Source organism: Cydia amplana, chromosome 23, assembly GCF_948474715.1.
Source record: "Cydia amplana chromosome 23, ilCydAmpl1.1, whole genome shotgun sequence".
NCBI lineage: Eukaryota > Metazoa > Arthropoda > Insecta > Lepidoptera > Tortricidae > Cydia > Cydia amplana.
The window spans coordinates 6,329,749-6,348,988 of NC_086091.1; the positions used below are offsets into that span (position 1 = coordinate 6,329,749).

The 19,240-nt window shown below is 38.2% G+C and overlaps 1 protein-coding gene across 1 annotated transcript; it reads right to left on the minus strand.

The window, feature by feature from the left end:
- Positions 1-840: 840 nt before the first annotated feature.
- Positions 841-4,245, minus strand: LOC134658603 (uncharacterized). The gene is made up of 4 exons (XM_063514256.1): positions 3,110-4,245; positions 2,185-2,800; positions 1,554-1,753; positions 841-846 (listed from the first exon to the last, which is right to left on the minus strand). Exons 1-4 carry the CDS (start codon positions 4,172-4,174, stop codon positions 841-843), a joined length of 1,887 nt encoding a protein of 628 aa, XP_063370326.1. The 5' UTR covers positions 4,175-4,245.
- Positions 4,246-19,240: the final 14,995 nt, after the last annotated feature.

The window sequence follows — 19,240 nt, forward strand, 5'->3', positions numbered from 1 at the left end:
ATCTCTTGAGTTCGCATATACTTAACACTTAAAAATCCTTTCTGTACTAAATCTTTGACAAAGTGATAACGCAAATCAATGTGCTTGGTACGCTTGTGACAGAATTCTTTTGATTCTACAATTCTATGAGCACTTTGATTATCGTTATACAGAGTAATATTAAAATTAACATTTAAAAGCTCTGTAAGAAAGTTTTTTATGAAACAAAGTTCTTTACAAACATCTCCAATAGAAAGGTACTCAGCCTCGGCCGTGCTAAGGGCTATGCACCGCTGTTTACGTGCCTCCCAACTTATCACGTTACGACCCAGCTTAACCACGAAACCTGTGTATGACTTACGATCGACAGTATCGTTAGCCCAATCTGCGTCTGAGTAAGCAGTTAAGTCTAAACTACCAGACCTATAAAAATATAGACTATAATTTAGTGTCCCTGCCAAGTACCTCAGAACACGCTTAGCTGCCTGCCAATGTGACTTATCGTACGCGTGGCTAAATTGGCTCAGCTGGCTACAACAAAATGCAATGTCCGGTCTAGTGCACACACTTAGATACATAAGACACCCTAATAGCTCTCTATATCTATAAGTATTATCATCTAGACACACATCAGCCTTTTGCAATTTACAATTTGTAGCCATAGGCGTAGAGGCCGGTTTGCAATTTTGCATGCCAAACTTTACTAATATTTTTTTAATATAATCTGACTGGTCAACTTTTATAAAATGCTCAGTTCTGTTTATACATATATTTAAACCTAAACAGCTGGTAAGTGTTCCCAGGTTTTTAACATTAAAATGAGTTTCAAGCAAAGATAATATGTCTTTATTATCACTAGTACTATTGCTGAAAATATAGAAGTCATCAACATACAGTGCTAAAATAGTCATTGATTTACCTGAAATTTTAGTGTAAACGCATGGTTCACAATCACTTTGCTTAAAACCATTTTTACATAACAAATCATGTACTGTTAAGTTCCAAATTCTACTAGCCTGCTTAAGCCCGTATATACCCTTTAACAGTAGACAGACTTTATTTTTATTACCATCACTAAAACCTGGAGGCTGCTCCATATATATGGTTTCTTGCAGCTCACCATGCAAAAATGCCGTAGCGACATCAACATGATTAATATTTAAATCTAACTCAGCTGCTAATGAAAACAATATTCTTAATGTACTGTGCCTAACAACAGGCGAGAAAGTATCGTTGTAATCAACCCCCAAAACTTGTGTGAAACCTCTGGCAACCAACCTAGCTTTATATTTTTCAAATTTACCAGATGCATCAAATTTTCTTTTAAAAACCCATTTACATTTTATAACATTTTCATTTTTAGGGCGGTCAACTAACTTCCATACCTTGTTGGCAATAAGTGAGTCATATTCACTTTGCATAGCTGTCTGCCAATGGAGACAGTCGGAGCTAGAAATGGCTTCCTCGTATGTTAGAGGATCCGCATGCAACCCAGCGCCATCTTGTGTTAGGAGAGAAAAGTTAAGATCATAATCTTCATACCTATTTGGCAACTTATTACGAGTGCTACGAACGGGACGGCGTGAAGACACTGGCGACACGGGAACAGAGATTTCCTCTTCCCCTGAATGTGTCACCCCCCTCGACGGTGGCGTAACGCGTTGCGGCGGCGTCTCGGCGTCGGATGACGTCACACGCCGCCGCGGCGACTCCTCGTCAGGTGACGACACGGAGCCATCGTGTTCACTCCCGGTGCAGTAGTGCTCGTCATCTCCTGAAATCAAAGGCGAACTGATCACATTTTGCTCACATAAAGATTGACTAGAATCTTTACTACAATTAATTTGACTAGAATTGATTGATTTATCAGATAAATTCAAATTATTGACTTCATTCATTTCAATATCATTATCTAAAAATTCGTAATAAATATAATCATTTCTAAAATCATTGTTAATAAAATTTAATTTATCCATGTCTTTGGTATAAAATTTGCTCTCTATGAATGCTACATTTCTACATATAATGACCTTTCTGGGGTCAAGTGGGTCTGCAAGCCTGTAACCTTTTGAAGTTTCACTATTGCGATTAAATGATTATGATTATGATTATGATTATGATTATATCCCACAAAAATATACATTTTACATTTTGGATCTAATTTAGTCCTTTTATGTTTAGGCAATAAAGCATATGCAATGCAACCAAAAGTATGCAAATGACTGAGATTAGGCTTCAATCCAGTCAGCTTCTCTAATGGTGTATGGCCAGAGAGTGCTGATGTAGGCGACCTATTTTTTAGGTAGACCGCAGTCATCAGTGCCTCAGCCCAAAAACGGTTGTCTAAACCGGATTCAAAAAGCATGCATCTAACTTTATCCAATAAAATGCGATTTAGGCGTTCAGAGACTCCGTTCTGGGAAGGTGAATACGGAACAGTAGTCTGGTGAACAATTCCATGTTTAGTGAGATAATCAGTAAAAGCATGGCTGCAGTATTCCCCACCTCCATCTGAACGCAAGGTTCTTATTGGCAGACCATATTGTTTTTCAACAAGATTTTTATAATTAATAAATGTTGCAAGTACCTCATTTTTCTTCTTCAAAGTGTAGGCATGGGTCATCCTCGTGTGGTCGTCAGTGAATGTGACGACATAGCGCGAGCCGCCCCAACTCTCTACTGGCAGGGGTCCCATGACATCAGAATGAATGAGCTGCAGTGCTTGACTGGCACGGTGTGTGGAGGCTGAAGGGTATGGCTGGCTTGCCATCTTTCCCTTAAGGCAAGTAGCACAGTCCTTCAACTCCTGCAGACCCGTATCCTGAAAACAAACACCGCATGCCATCCCGTTTCTTAAACTTATCATTCCAGACATACCTAAGTGGCCCAATTTCCTGTGCCACTCTGCAGCTGACACCTCAATTGGTTTGGCACTCTGAGCCTTTTGCCTATGCAAGAGAGATGAAGAGTGCACCACGGGGGAGATATTTAGGGGCAATCGATAGATCCCATTTGTACAAGCAACTTTATGAATTGGTTTGCCAGAGATTTTAAGAGAATTAGCATTATAAACTAGACATCCCTCCTTTGAAAACACTAAATTATACCCCTGAGAAACTAGACAACTTACCGAAAGCAAATTGGCAGAGAGATCCGGAACCAACAGTACATTATTTAATTTTAAAGCATTGTCATTGTTGTTAAACTGTAGCTCGACTTCTCCTGATCCAATACATTTCAGTTTAGAGTTGTTGGCAATAATGACCTCACTATTGGTTGGCTTTATGGATTGAAATAACTCGCTGCACTGAACCATAGTCTGACTGCAGCCAGAGTCTATAAGAAAATCACTGCTGGAGGCTGCGAAGGCGGAGGCAAGCAGGCCCTTGGAGGCTGCCTGATCTTCTTTCTTCTTCCTCTTGAGTTTAAAGCAGGATTTTTTTAAATGTCCATTTTTGCCACAATATGTACAGCGTCTTAAGTTTGGAACAGATGAAGGTTTGGACATGAAGGCCGTTCCATTACTGGGACTTGCATCGGCTCTTCTAGCCTCTTCCTGTAAAAGTCTGGTCCTCACTATTTCGCTGCTAAGTGTTGATGTCATGCTCACCGTTTCCAGGTTAGTCACTAGTGTTTCGTAGTCTTTAGGCAGTCCAGAGAGTAAAATTTCAGCGACCTCACCGTCTTCTATGACTTTATTTATATCAGCAAGCTGCTGTACCAATGCCATCGTCTCCTGTATATATTCAGTCATTGTGCTAAATGTACTTAGTTCTATTCTATGTAACTTTCTTAGTAAAAGAACTTTTCTTGCTAAACCGGAGTCTTCGAATACTTTAACTAGGTTGGTCCAAGCTTCTTTACTAGTTTTAGCATTTTGCACATACTGGTGGCAGGTGGACGCTACTGATAAACATATGCGCGCGAGCGCACGTTCGTCGCGCGTGGGGTCAAGATCCTCTCCCAGGACACATTTCCATAGGCCGTCGATTATGAGGATATTCCTCATAACAAATTTCCAAGAATTAAAGTTCTGGTGGCCATTCAGCTTTTCCACGTGGTAGCCGCCGGTCGCAGAGCTTCCATGACCACTTGTTGAAGTTCCAGGTTGCGACGGAGGCGGCGCGGCGACCGTACCTGATCCTGTAGTAGGTGCAACATTCTGTCCGCGATTTCTTCTTTCATCATCAGACATGCCCGCTTTGCCGATCTGTTTTTGGCAAACTCAAACTGCAACTGCAATGGCGGCGTGTCGTGCTGGGGCGATAACCTCTTGGCAGAAATGCACACTCGCAGCCGTGGCGACTCCAGGATGAGAAAGAAAATAAATGTGAAACACGAATTCAGATGATGCACAGGTTTAATTATTAAACGATAGCAAGATCAGTTGGTTTTTATATAATGGATGCCTTAGGATTATATCTAGATAAACGATAAACGATGCTAACCGTCGGGTGTTCAGAATCAAAGAGAACGGATAATATATCTGTCACATTGAAGATGACAGGTAAAGCTATTTGAGAAATAGTACATTATTTAAGAGACGGTTTACATCACTTGTGAACTTGGGATCCTATATTATTAACAGTTAAAAGGTTAAAATGCCATGTTGGTGGCAAACAAGCATACAAGGCTGTTAGTGCCGATGGTAAGTGGGACTTTAGACTAGATCTCTGCATCTCCAAGGGCCTCGCATTGCTGACCGGTTACAAATCTATACACTCTTATTAGGGTTCCGTACCCGAAAGGTAAAAACGGGACCCTATTACTAAGACTCCTCTGTCCGTCTGTCTGTCATCAGGTTGTATCTCATGAACCGTGATAAATAAATAAATAAATAAATAAAATAAATTTATTTCAGACAATTAAACCATATAAGTCCATATTTTTACATTTTTAAATTAAATAAAATTAAAATTAAATTAAATTAAAATTAAATTACATAATTAAAATATACCTCACTTTATATTATTATTTACATGTATTAGCATGCAGTGGTTCATGTAAGGGCAATCAAACCTGCTGGAGATCATGCTCAAGATGATGTTGGGGCTAGCACGTACTCTGCAGAGCAAGGACGCGCACCGCCTGCGCAGAGTGGTGAAGAAGCACGCGGTGCGCGCCTCCGCGAACATGCCCGATGCACTGCAGCGACGCGGCAACCTCAACATCACCCTGAACGCATCGTTATACTGGACGCGTAGGGCGCTTAGAGCCTTGCGCGTGTGATGAGCCCATAGAGTGCACGTATACAATGAGGTACAGTAAGCTCGGAAAAGAGTCACTTTTACCTCTCTCGTGCACCGCGCAAATCTACGAGCCAACATATTCGCCCTGACTGCCAGCGCCCTACGCTCTCTCTCGATGTCAGCGTCATCCATCAAGTTGTCCGTGAGCAGGTGACCTAGGTATTTAAATTGCCTTACATGACTAAGTTCGATCCCGTTCAACCTAATTGGGGGCACATTTTCTGGTAAACGAGTCCCAGACCTGAAAACCATTACTTCACTCTTATTAGAGTTATATATCAGACCGTGACTAGATGCATAGTCTTCACATATTTGAAGCAGTCTCCTTAACCCGCAAACCGACGCGCTCAGCAGCGCCATGTCGTCCGCGTAGCTCAGGTTATTAACACACGCGCCATCTATGTGGCAGCCGACATGTTGGCTGCTGAGCGCGACGATCAGCTCGTTCACATATACATTGCACAGCTTCGGTGAAGTCAACCCACCCTGTCTGACCCCACACTGATAGCTAGACAATTGAAAATTTTACAGATATTGTATTTATGTTGCCGCTATAACAACAAATACTAAAAACAGAATAAAATAAATAAAGTGGGGCTCCCATGCAACAAACGTGATTTTTTTGCCGTTTTGTGTTGTGCGTAATAGTACGGAACCCTTCGTGCGCGAGTCCGACTCGCACTTGGCCGGTTTTTCTTAGTAGGTATATGACATTTATTCCAGTTTACTTCATTGTCCGTCTGTCTGTCTGTCACCAGGCTGTATCCCATGAACCGTGATAGGTAGCTAAGTATTAGGCAGTTAAAATTTTCACAGATGATGTATTTCTGTTGCCGCTATAACAACAAATACTAAAAAGTACGGAACCCTCGGTGGGCGAGTCCGACTCGCACTTATCCAGTTTTTGTTTATTTTTTTTTGTAAACGAATTTAATATTAACGGGCAGGCTAAAGAATGAAATCGTAGTCATAATTTCCATATTTTAATTTTAGTGCCATGAAGGGTAGGTACAAAAGGGTTCCCTCTTTTGAGATTGGAAAGTGGGTTAGGTTATAAATGCGGTCTTTACAGAACCGAAAACAGTGGGTCAGGTTAGAACTGTAATCCTTATAGAGTCTGGCTAACCAAAAATTGTTGACGGATATTTCGTTGTTGTATCACTAATTGTCTATGATTTAAAAAAAAAGCTAAAAGTCAGTTGTCAATTTATGTCATTCATTCAAATTGTTTGCGGTTTATAAGGGGTTTATTTTAAATAATTTTACTGAGAGGTCCGCAAGCTATTATTTAAGCTCGTAAATAATTACGAACATGTGCGAAGTCGACGTGTAGCGTTGCATAACGAAAAACAATGCGAAAAACTGCAATGTTTACAAGTCCTACACAAATGTAAACAAATTATGAGGTTGGTGCTCTATAAATATTTTGATACTTAGCATTTAGCATATTTGGCATAGTACATTAGGTATGTAGTAGTAGTAGTAGTAGTAAACTCTTTATTGTACAAAAAGACATATTAAAAATAATATACAATTAGTAAGAAGTACAAAGGCGAACTTATCCCTTTGAGGGATCTCTTCCAGTTAACCTTTGAGTAGATGAGAGGAGAAAGTGAAAAGAGGGTGACAAATGCAGCAAAATGTACAACAAGGTACCAGAAAGATAAAGGATATAAATACATACAAAATGTACTCGTATAGGATAAACATACATATATTACACAAAAAGGAATGGGGAAAATACACTAAAAATTGGAAAGAATTAGAAAGATATAAAGCAACTATACAATAGAAATATAGACAAATTAATCAGTCAGATCAGATAGCCATAGCTTCTTTAACCTCTCCTTGAACGACGCAACCGATTGTGCCTGCCTGAGCGAAACAGGCAGCTCATTCCACAGCTTCACTGGACTCACTGCGAAGGACTTGTTGTATCCTCGAGATTTGTGAGGAGGGATGGCAAGTGATAAATTCGCGCTCGAACGCAGACGGTGGCCACTGCCTTCAGCCAGAAATTGAAATTTTTGAGAGAGGTATAAAGGAGAAGAAGGTGTATGTAATTTCTTTGGCGATGGATTTATATTACGGTATTATAGAGCTAGGTCTTATTTACACTAAATTTAATTTTTCGCCTTGTTACAGTGGTACACGGTGAGAAAGTGTTAACATCAGTGTTGGCCGAAACGTTAATGCAATTGAAAATGTTGGCCATTAACCATTATAAATTGAACCGTAAACTGTAATCGTCCGTTACGGTTTAAGGTTCAATTTATAATGGTTAATGGCCAACATTTTCAATTGCATTAACGTTTCGGCCAACACTGGTTAACATGCATGTGTTTATCGTTGTGTGTACTTTACATATTGGTAGAAATTATGTGAGCTGACTTTGAGTGCACGTCAACGTATATTTAACTTATATTCTTAGGTACCTTACGTGTGCACAGAAAATCAAAAATATTTTCTAGTATCATAACTATAATTCCTACTACACAAAGTGTGACCAGCCCAAGATTTTTTGAATTTCCCGCCAAACATTTGTTAATAAAGTCCGTCAACCAAATCTTGTCAGTAGTAAAATGCGGCAAATTTGAAAAATCGCGGGTTAGCAACACTGTGTTCGAATAATTCCAAAACGCGTGTCATCTGTGTTTTATCTGTGGAATGTGGATGGTGAATGACAGCCGTCATCTTATTTGTTTTCATTTGGTTTTCATTCTGAATCGTTTCTGTTTCAAGAGATATTTCTGCTGTCACCATTAAATACCAATACATTAAATAAGAATAAGCAAAGCTAAGGGGCCTACAATGTACAATCATGCTCGTTGATGGTAAACATTACTAAAAATCGAGGTTATGACAAGTACTGGAAGAACTCTTTCGAACTTTTAAGATTATGTTTAGTTTTTTTGTTTTAGGGTTAAAAGGCATAAATAAAATTAAAACGTATGCCTAAATCTATCCAACAAGACCATAAATTGTGTCCTGGAAACCGTCCATAGGCCCACATGTCTAATATTTTCAGCAATAAGTTGTGACTATTTACAAAGGTAAACCTTATAAACAGTACTAAGAGCCTTGATTATTAATTTATTATCGCCGTTCTTTCGCAATATCTACCTAATCCATACATGTTTGTTGCAGGATTAAATCTTGCCCAATATAAGGCGTTCGTAGTAGGTAGTATCTCTTCAGACAATAGGTACTTACCTATGGCGGTTTATGTACGTGTACAACGCAACCAAGTCGAAAAATAAACTTATTATTTAAAAATGTAACAAAAATATTGAGAGCAATGGAACAGATTGTTCTTGTAAAAGTTGTCATTATGTTAATCATCAAGAAAATAGATTATGTAGGCTGATTTGATTCATGCACTCAGTTACTGCACATATGTACCTATGGGACTGCCTATGGGAAATCCTAGTTTATACTTGCTGAAGTAGGGATGTATCTATTTAAAAGAAGTTTTAAGTCGCTGTACATACCTGTTTGTTCAATAAAAGAAAATAATTTATTCAGCGTGCATATGAAGCACTAGTAGTAGTAAAAGTATTTTCACATTTGCTAAATGACAAGTCTTGAATAGCCCATGTGCAAGTTAATAAAATTTCTTAACAGTATTCTCCTGATATCTAAATGACCTTTTTAAATATCAGCATACAAAATATGATTTATCCAATATATAAAATATTTTTAGCTCGTATGCAAAACAGCAGTGTGAGCAAAATGTTACCAAGCTAACAAGTAAAGAGTATCACTGAACTATAATTATACACACACAATATAACAATATTATAATTGTGATATGTTTCTCAAACATATTCCCTAAACTTTAGTCTGGCAAACACTACTAGTAGAAAATTATACTCATAGCTTTAGCATAAGACAAAGACATTAAGACTCCCTCGCTCTTTGTTTAGACAGTCAGTCCTAGGCCAAACTACATAAAGAATCTATTTTATGTCTGCCACAGAACCCTAAAAATTATCAATTATATATTTTTCTTAGCGTCATGAAATAAAATAGGTACCAAGGTACTTAATTTTTAAATTAGACAAATTACTTACTTTAGGTAAACTAAGGGTCTCCCCATACTTATCGACGCGGATTCGACGAAAGCCGATAGTAAACAGCATAAACAGGTAAGGTTCGGTTCGGCTCCGTTCGGCCGTCGACGGCCGACGCGTCGGCGTCTTTTTCGCTCTTATTGCGTGGACATAAAGTTTCATTTCTATTGGCATTGCCGATTCCGCGTCGATAAGTTTGGGGAGACCCTAAAAACAGTTAATACCTCAGAAATCTTTGTTGTAAGTTAATTTAAGTTATATATTTCACAGAGAAGACTTAGAGTAATTCCATATGTTTGAAAACTTAAATTACACTTTTTGAAACAAATCTGTTTTATGCTTAAGATGCAATAGATTACTACAGAGTACCTACTATGCTTGGTTGAAGTGACCCGGTAACATTGGTAACTTCATTATATTTTTTCAATTAATGACCTGAATGTGTAAGCTAAAGTGACCCTTATCTTATTTACCTTTAAATTAAGTAAACACCCAAATATCAGTTGTTTTATTTTTAATATGTATATTGTACAATATATACCAATCAAAAAAATTACACAGGTATGTAACAATAACAATATTTTTATTCATAATTAAAGTTTAGCAGGAAGGTTACATTGAACCCCGCACTAGGCATGGCCTGTATCGCGGGGGTCATGATCATGTCATATTCATCCAGAAGAGTACACTAATTTACATTAACAAGTGGCATATTATATTGTAAATAACAAATATATGCACTATCTAATTATCTGCATTTTGATATGATTTTATTTCAGTAAACTTAGAAGACATAGATAGGGAACAAAGAGAATATAAGCACTACGATAGGGAGTTGTTTTTGATATCTTCATGTTCATCATTTTGATTAACATGTTTTAACATCGCTTTTAAATTGTCCGTCCATGTTTCAAATTTTTTCAATAAACCGCGAGTGACAATTTGAATTGACGTACGCAGGGCGCGCTCAGCGGAAAAAAAAAATCTTTTGGTGCGATGTACTACATTGCTGCTTTTCTTAGCGCAATACTGCTCTTTGAGTGTTGCCCTACTTTAGTTTGCTTTACATTGCTACTGACAAGATTTGGTTGACGGACTATATTTCAGTAGCCAGACTCTAGAACCAAACTGCAACCAGAAGTGGGTTAGGTTACTGCTACCAAAAAAGTGGGTTAGGTTAGGTTTTTTTTAATTACCTACATATTTGTTATAGATATATCGGAATAGTAAGTTTTTAGAGTTAGAACTGTATGTTACGGATTTGAAGTTTTCTGAGATGAGATAGGTAGGTATGTACCGCCTTGATGAAGGTTTGAAGTCTAAAAGTAAATAAAATGAGTACCTATTATTATTATTTATTTTACCCGAGCGAAGCCGGGTTTTCATCTAGTATTTTATTAATCTCTAAATTAACAAATATGTAGTTGATGATCGTCGTATGTCCCTATCTCTCGTTATGCCATAGAGAAGGACAAACGATGATCATCAGCTGATTAACATAGCAGACATTTATGAATAACGCCTAGAGTCTGTGCGGAAAGAGAAGAGTCGGGGAATGTATGGAGCCCAATACATTCCACGACTCTTCTCTTTCCGCACAGACTCTATAGTATAATTATCTACATTCTACATACAGTGTGGAAAGATAAGTCGGGCCCTAGAGGGAAACTACCTTAAATCCTTAAGCTGGCTCATTTTACTTAAAGGAGACATTCCTTTATTTTTAAAAGAAACAAAACTGCATTCAAAGATTTTCTAAAACTCGCTTGCCTCGCCCGGGACTCGAACCAACTAAAATTAAAAAAAAACAAACAAACACTCCCTATTTTATTACACTAATCGATAGTATTATTATTCAGGATAAAATTTATCTAACAAACATTTGGTCTTTCTTTGAAAATTTCCATGTCTGGATAGATACAAACGGGACAATTAGATGGCCTGTAAGAAGTCCAGACCTGACGCCCTTGGACTTCTTTTTATGGGGTCATGTAAAAAATGTTATTTTATGAAACTTGCTATGAAACCGTTCAAGAGCTAAGGGTTGCGGTTGAAAATGTTATTAGGGGCATACACCACAACACTTTGCTGAAGGCTACAAGAAATGAATTTCAACGGCGGCGACTAATTTTGTGTAGCCGGAACGAGGGGGCTCATTTCGAACAATTTATCAGTTAAATAATTTAAGTGTAACAAATTGATAGTAAAATAAAGTTAATGTTAGATTTAACGATCATGTTTATTTTTAAGACCAAATGTTTGTTAGAGAAATTTTATCCTGAATAATAATACTATCGATTAGTATAATAAAATAGGGAGTGTTTGTTTTTATTTTTATTTTAGTTGGTTCGAGTCCCGGGCGAGGCAAGCGAGTTCTAGAAAATCTTTGAATGCAGTTATGTTTCTTTTTAAAAATAAAGGAATGTCTCCTTTAAGTGAAATGAGCCAGCTTAAGGATTTAATGTAGTTTCCCTCCAGGGCCCGACTTATCTTTCCACACTGTATATCAAGATAAAGATGTGAGCCCATCCCCTATAAATATACATCAAAAATCTTGGTGGCTCCACTTCTGAAATCCATCCTTGAGTCCTAAGGACCAATCCTGCTAAAATAAATCTTTTGTTCACGAGCTACAGGTCCGGACTAGCTGCATCTGAGTTGCATGAAAAATCTGAGACGAAACCTCTACCTTATTCTTTACTTAGTTCACTAGAAATTAAAACCTTCATGTAAAATGTTTTCTGAATATGTTTTAATGATGTTTAACGTCAAATTCCGAAGACAAGTTTGACATAAAAAATTATAATTGATTATAATTAGACTATTTACACTTCAATACTAATTGATATTGAATTTATATCTATAGTGGAGGACAATATTTTGAAAACGTGAGTAACATTGAATAGAAAAAACCGGCCAAGTGCGAGTCCGACTCGCACTTGGCCGGTTGGCACCATCAACAAAAATAGAGCAAAACAAGCAAAAAAACGGTCACCCATCCAAGTACTGACCCCGCCCAACGTTGCTTAACTTCGGTCAAAAATCACGTTTGTTGTATGGGAGCCCCACTTAAATCTTTATTTTATTCTGTTTTTTTAGTATTTGTTGTTATAGCGGCAACAGAAATACATCATCTGTGAAAATTTCAACTGTCTAGCTATCACGGTTCGTGAGATACAGCCTGGTGACAGACGGACGGACGGACGGACGGAAGGACAGCGGAGTCTTAGTAATAGGGTCCCGTTTTTACCCTTTGGGTACGGAACCCTAAAAACTGACTTTACGAAACATGCGTATTGTACAATAGACATCAACGATATGTATATGTACATTTTAAGCGAGTTACTAATGTGTTGCAGAAAGTTTTTTGACATATATTTGTATTGCATAATGTTACTTGGCAGAAATGTCGTTTGGCAGAATTACCTTTCGCATAGTATCATTTAGCATACAATCAATTCGCAGAGTTGTATTAATCCAGAACCATATTTTGGCATACTGTTGATGATCATAATAGTATTTTAAACGAATATTGATTGCGCAGATAAATGTATTGCATACATATTGCATACTATTTTGGTGGCATAAAGCTATAAAGTTTAATTAAAGGTGATGTTATAAATGGTTTTAATTGACTTACCAATGTGCTGCAGTCTTCGATCAACACGGGCTTCCGGCACGGAAGGGATAGGCCCAAGCGATATCTTGACATTCAAATCATTCTGCCATTTTTCGCGGGGGGGAACGTGCACACAGTCGCACTTCTCACACACTTACATACAAAATCTAATCTGTAATGACGACACAAATACATAGAAAATGACACCCTACACAGACAAATCTTGCACACCTCGATCTGTTTTTGTGTACGGACGAGTCACAAGTGTCACAACACGCACACTAACACATTTTCGTCAAAGAATTTTATCGTTTTCTGAGAGATGAGAAATCGGATTTGTCGCTCGACCGATCCGCAATTTGTACTGGGCGAGCAAAATCGATAAATCCAGCAATTACATGAGACTAAAATATAATAATTGTGTTTAAATGTATAAACGTATGACATGTAAAAAAAATATTACATGTGAAATGTAACACCTTCTTTTTGTAAATTTGATGTCCCCGACCTCTTTTTAGAACAAAAAACCGAGCAATTAGGCATTTTTTCTGCTGCTGTGTTCACTCGCGCGTCTGGACTCGGTCTAGTTTAAAATCCGAGCGCAACTAGTTTTATTATAGTATGGCTCTTCTGAGGTGAACTTTTCGCTTCGAACCATGATCTTTCAAACAAAGGCCATTGTCTCTATTATCGCAAACCCGCCAGCTCGAGCGTTAGCACGTGCCAGTACAACATTCATATTGAAAAACAACCGGTATCGTCATAGTATTAAGGTTCAAATTTAATGTCACTGATATTCTAGATATTACGTTTTGGTAGTGTAGGACGATAGACCGCCCCGAAGCGATACGGCACTCATATTATTTTGATACTTAGTGTGGTGTTAAAAATGAAACGTGGTTATCTAATCTAATACCTTTAAACGAACAATTCTTGTTTATTTATTTATATATATCGGCGACGGATGGTCCTAATGGCGGTGGGCGCGTGGGGGTAGTACCTAGATGTATTACTTCACAGCCAAAATAGTAGGTATGCTACAAACGCATGAAATAAACATTCGGACTCATTAACCATACTAGTGCCTACTATATTTCAGTACTAAATAATCAAAACGACCAATCACTATTTGGATTTGATAAAAAAAATAAAAGATCACATGAAATCGTTCAAATCTTTATTTAAGTCAAACTACACCGGCTCCAACCCTACACCTCTGACCCGAGAAGATTTAACCCGGCAACAAACTCGGCGGGACACATCTTTTCAAAACAACACATAGTTTCTTTATTTTACAAAAGTAAGCTTATAATGGCACATAAGAAATCAAAATAACACTTGGAATAAAACACTTAGCTAAACGGTTAAACAACGTGAGAATCTATAAGCTTTCAGAATAATCCTTCAGGTGTAAGCCTTCAGGAACGTAGCGAATTAGGCACGAGCTTGGCTAACGTCCGATCTCTAGCGCGGTCCGATCAAGAAAAAAAGAAGACAGTTCCAGCGGCGGAGCCAACCGCTCCCGCCTCCAATTCAAGTTGGTAAACCTGCCTGACCAGTCTACCAACATAACGACAAAAATGCCTGCTCGTGCCTACGTTCACTCAAGATACGCCTCTTGACGTTCCAAAGCCTTCTACCTGTCATTTTTGTTCAACAATACACAAATAGATGGCGTTATACTCTCTGCGCAACTTTATTATTTAGTTACAAGCAAATAATACATAGCCAAACATTGCTAATCGATTTTATACAGGCGTCTAACTATGAACTGTAATGCTGCAATACGTCTTTCTGGTGTCTCGCGCCGACATATATATATATATATATATATATTTCGGGGATCTCGGAAACGGCTCTAACGATTTCGATGAAATTTGCTATATGGGGGTTTTCGGGGGCGAAAAATCGATCTAGCTAGGTCTTATCTCTGGGAAAACGCGCATTTTCGAGTTTTTATATGTTTTCCGAGCGAAGCTCGGTCACCCGGATATTTTATGATAAAGCGTTGTATATTTGTTATATAACAAAATCTAAGGTAACAATGTAAATTTAAGATTAATAAGTTTAACATAGGTATAATCAACATTTTTCCGTGTAGGTATATAAACAGTTACCTACTTACTAATTACTAGATAAAATCGTGTCATACAAAATCAGATATAATAAATTTCTTGCAATCAAAATCCAGGGTCACGTAAGCAGATCGTCAAGTTTTTAACAATATCGGGCAGAGTTCTTATATAAATAACACGAAGCACACGGTTAGGATATTAGAAACCGACTTAAGCCTGATGTAGGGTCGGTAAATGATACAATAATGTGCCCCACTACTCATGCACACGGATCTTGCACACCGCTCTTCTCGTAAACCTATTGTATTTACCTATGCAAAACAATAGTGGTCAGGTCGCAAATCCTTATCAGTGTTTTTATTGTCACTATGCGTCGGCATCACATCAGAGGTGCTAATTTAACAGTAGGTATCGTTATTTTAAAGATAAGAATAAATAACAATGCTTGCAGCTGCACCTTTGTAAATTATTACATTTACCACCGCAAGCTAATAATTTAAATAAAACAATATAATAAATATGTAACCACGTTTCATTTTTAACACCACGCTAAGTATCAAAATAATATGAGTGCCGTATCGCTTCGGGGCGGTCTATGGTCCTACACTACCAAAAAGTAATATCTAGAATAACAGTGACATTAAATTTGAACCTTAATACTATGACGATACCGGTTGTTTTTCAATATGAATGTTGTACTGGCACGTGCTAACGCTCGAGCTGGCGGGTTTGCGATAATAGAGACAATGGCCTTTGTTTGAAAGATTATGGTTCGAAGCGAAAAGTTCACCTCAGAAGAGCCATACTATACCCGCGTTTTATTCGCGAGAGCCAGACTCGTCAGAAAGAGCCAGCGAATGGTTCTCATACTGGCAAGAGCGAGCAACAGATACGGCAATGCGTTTATAACGGGCTTAGAACGGTCACCATACGCGGTTATAACCCGTATGCTCACCGTTTCGCCGCCTACACGCACCGTTCTGGCAACGTTGCGTGCCATGCACGGAGCGTTTCGGCACCGGCAAAATATCCTCGCCGACAATTTTTGACGGTCCGTGCATGGCACGCTACGGGTATGGTCGGTGACGGAACGGGCTAGTGGGCATTAGTCTCATACTTTTTAATACAAAGATATTTTTTTTGCCTGACACGTTCATAGCACGGTCATGGTATGATACGGTGTAGTGGGCAGAGACCTTTACTAAGTAGAGCTTCCGAACGCTGAGCAGGTCTGGGCGTCATTGAATAGATCGCTCGTAGCTCTTGATTTCATCTCGCTCTTTCTAGTTTAAAGGGGCCCACTGATTAACAGTTCGCCGGACGGTATCGGCCTGTCAGTTGTTCGGAACTGTCAAATTTTTGTTCTAACTGACAGGCCGGACTGTTAATCAGTGGGCCATTTAAGAATAAGAGACGAGGTTAAACCTCCCCAGGCAGGAATGCAGTAGTTGATTATTGACTGGCCAAGAGTTAAATATATAGTCTTCATCTTCAACAGTGCAAAATCGGCTGATTTTCTTAGTAATTTCATTGTATATATCAGCTTTCGGACCCGATCTGAAACCGTGGAAACTTGGTCTCTGGAGTTTAGATTTTCGTCTATCATACTCGTAATTCTAATATCTCTCACTATGTTTGTTCTGGCCATGTCGTATCGTATGTTCAGGGTTCAGGCTGAACCGTTCAGCGATAACTCGTGATCCAATTCGAGTGTTTTTTTAGAGAAGTTACCTACAAGGTGTTTTCGTGGTATTTTTGGTTCTGATCTGATGATGGAATCCATGAGGAATAGGGATGTTGACATGAATCGCGAATATATAACATGTTATGTTTTTACCATAGCAGGGAATATTAGAACACGGAAAATCATATTTTGCAAGTGTAAATATGCGTAATAAATTAATTAAAAATAATCAAAAGTATTTAAAATAATGCCCAGTATCACGTGACTGCAAACGCCAATCGGAGCGCGTGACGTAATCACAGTGGAATCACCAAAGACAAGTTATAAAACCTGCCTAAGTGTCTACAGATTATTGTACCGAAACGCGATCTTGGTGCGGTGCGGCGCACGAATCGATAGTGTGTAAGGTGGTGCGTTAAGGACGCAGCTATAAGTTAGAGCGAGAAAGAAGGTCGCTGTCCGATGCGGTAGTGTGTTAACGCTTTAAAAAAATTGTCAGTTGCCATATAAAGAATTAAATAAAATGACTGACAGCAGTTTGTTTAAAACGCCGTTACGTCATCAAGGTCACGTGACAATTTTGAGCGTTTAGGCGCGAAATTTAAACACGAAACTTATTATACATGTTTTTTTATTCAAAATTAATGAATATATTTTTTAAATATTTTTTTCTGTAATTATTACGTGTCTCACTGATTTAAACTTTCACGATTTTTACACATTATTAAATTATACAACATTATTAAATTATACAACGGGACTTAATCGCGTACGCTAGTTTTATTACCCGCGCTAGATCAGTTGATCTTGTACCTAGGCAGAGGGGAAATAGTGCGAATGCCGCATCCCTTCCGTGTTGATCGAAGGCTGCAGTACCTAGTATGCTCTAACATAATCTGTTTTTATGGCAGTTGATCTTACTTTTCTGGTAGCCGTTCGTTTTTGTAGGAGGTCGCAGCTCTAACCTAACCTATTTTTCTGACAGCCGATCGTTTTTGTGAGAGGTCGCAGCTCACCTAACCTAACCTATTTTTCTGACAGCCATTCGTTTTTGTAGAAGGTCGCAATTCTAACATAACCTAACCTTCTTTTCTGGCACACGTCCAATTTTGTTGGGGTCGCAGTTCTTACTTAACTTAACCCACTTTTCTGCTAGCAGAAAAAAACATTATGCCATAATAAGGGTATGCTGCAGGATGGTTATGGTACATAAAATTATGCTAAATGAAAGTCGGCAACAGTAATCTTCTGCTTAATGATATGCTGCAAAATGTATTGTATGCGTAGTAAATAGTAATGCCAAGTAATAGTTATGCAAAATTATCATTCGACTAAAAGTGTTTCTGCGATACATGTTATGCGAAATGTATTTCTGACAAACAATATTATGCCAGATTAGGGGAACCCATTTTAAGCATTAAATATTGTGCATGCAAGCACATGATTGTTATAGACTAAAGAAAGGACGCTTAACACGAGGGATTTCGTATATTGATTCGCCTGTTCCTATCTCGAAATAATAATAATGCTATCCCGCTCGCGCAGTGCCATTGACTCACTGCACCATGAGACGGCGATTTAATTTTCACCTCAGCAGCTACTTACTGCTACTTAAAAACAGTGAGCAAAATCGTATTTTGCTCACTGAGTGAGACAAAATGAGCAAAATGCGATTTTGCTCACTGTTTTTAAGTAGCAAAGTACCCTTGTTCGAGCTGCTGAGGTGAAAACTTAATTGTTGGTATATCTTAAGAAAACATGAGTGAATAGAGGTAAGTGATGAAGAAGGAATACATTTTTCGGGTTCTCTAATATGTTCTCACTGCTGAGGTGAAAAGTTTTGTGAACTACACGAGATCAAAGTTATTTACATCTCGTGCGCCTTTGAGTCCCTTACTACGCTCAAGATTCTAAATTAGATTCACGAGCTACGCTAGTATAGAATCTTTCGCTTGCACGACGGGACTCAAAATAAGCACTCGAAGAAATATCAAACTTTGATCTCTTGTTGTACAAATAACTATACAGGGTGTCCCAAGAAGTAGTGATATACTGAAGCTGGGAGGTAGAGGACCTAGAGGGCTATCTGAATCACCCCCATGTATGTTCCGCGATTTTTCGTATTTTCGGAGTTATGATTTTTTTTAATTTTTCACCTATCGCCGAGTACGATGAGATTTTTATTTATGGTGACGTGAATTATTGCGGTAGATGCTTGATTTTTTTTGTGTTTTATTTTTCTAAGCGCCCTTGAAGTTGTGAACATACTGGGTAATTTTATCTTTCTTGGCATTCATTTTTTTTAACTCCATTCAAAGATCTAACGATAGTAAATGTTACCACACTGAATTGGCCTATCTATCAGCGTAGCACACAAAAAAAATCAAGCATCTACCGCAATAATTCACGTCACCATAAATAAAAATCTCATCGTACTCAGCGATAGGTGAAAAATTAAAAAAAAATCATAACTCCGAAAATACGAAAAATCGCGGAACATACATGGGGGTGATTCAGATAGCCCTCTAGGTCCTCTACCTCCCAGCTTCAGTATATCACTA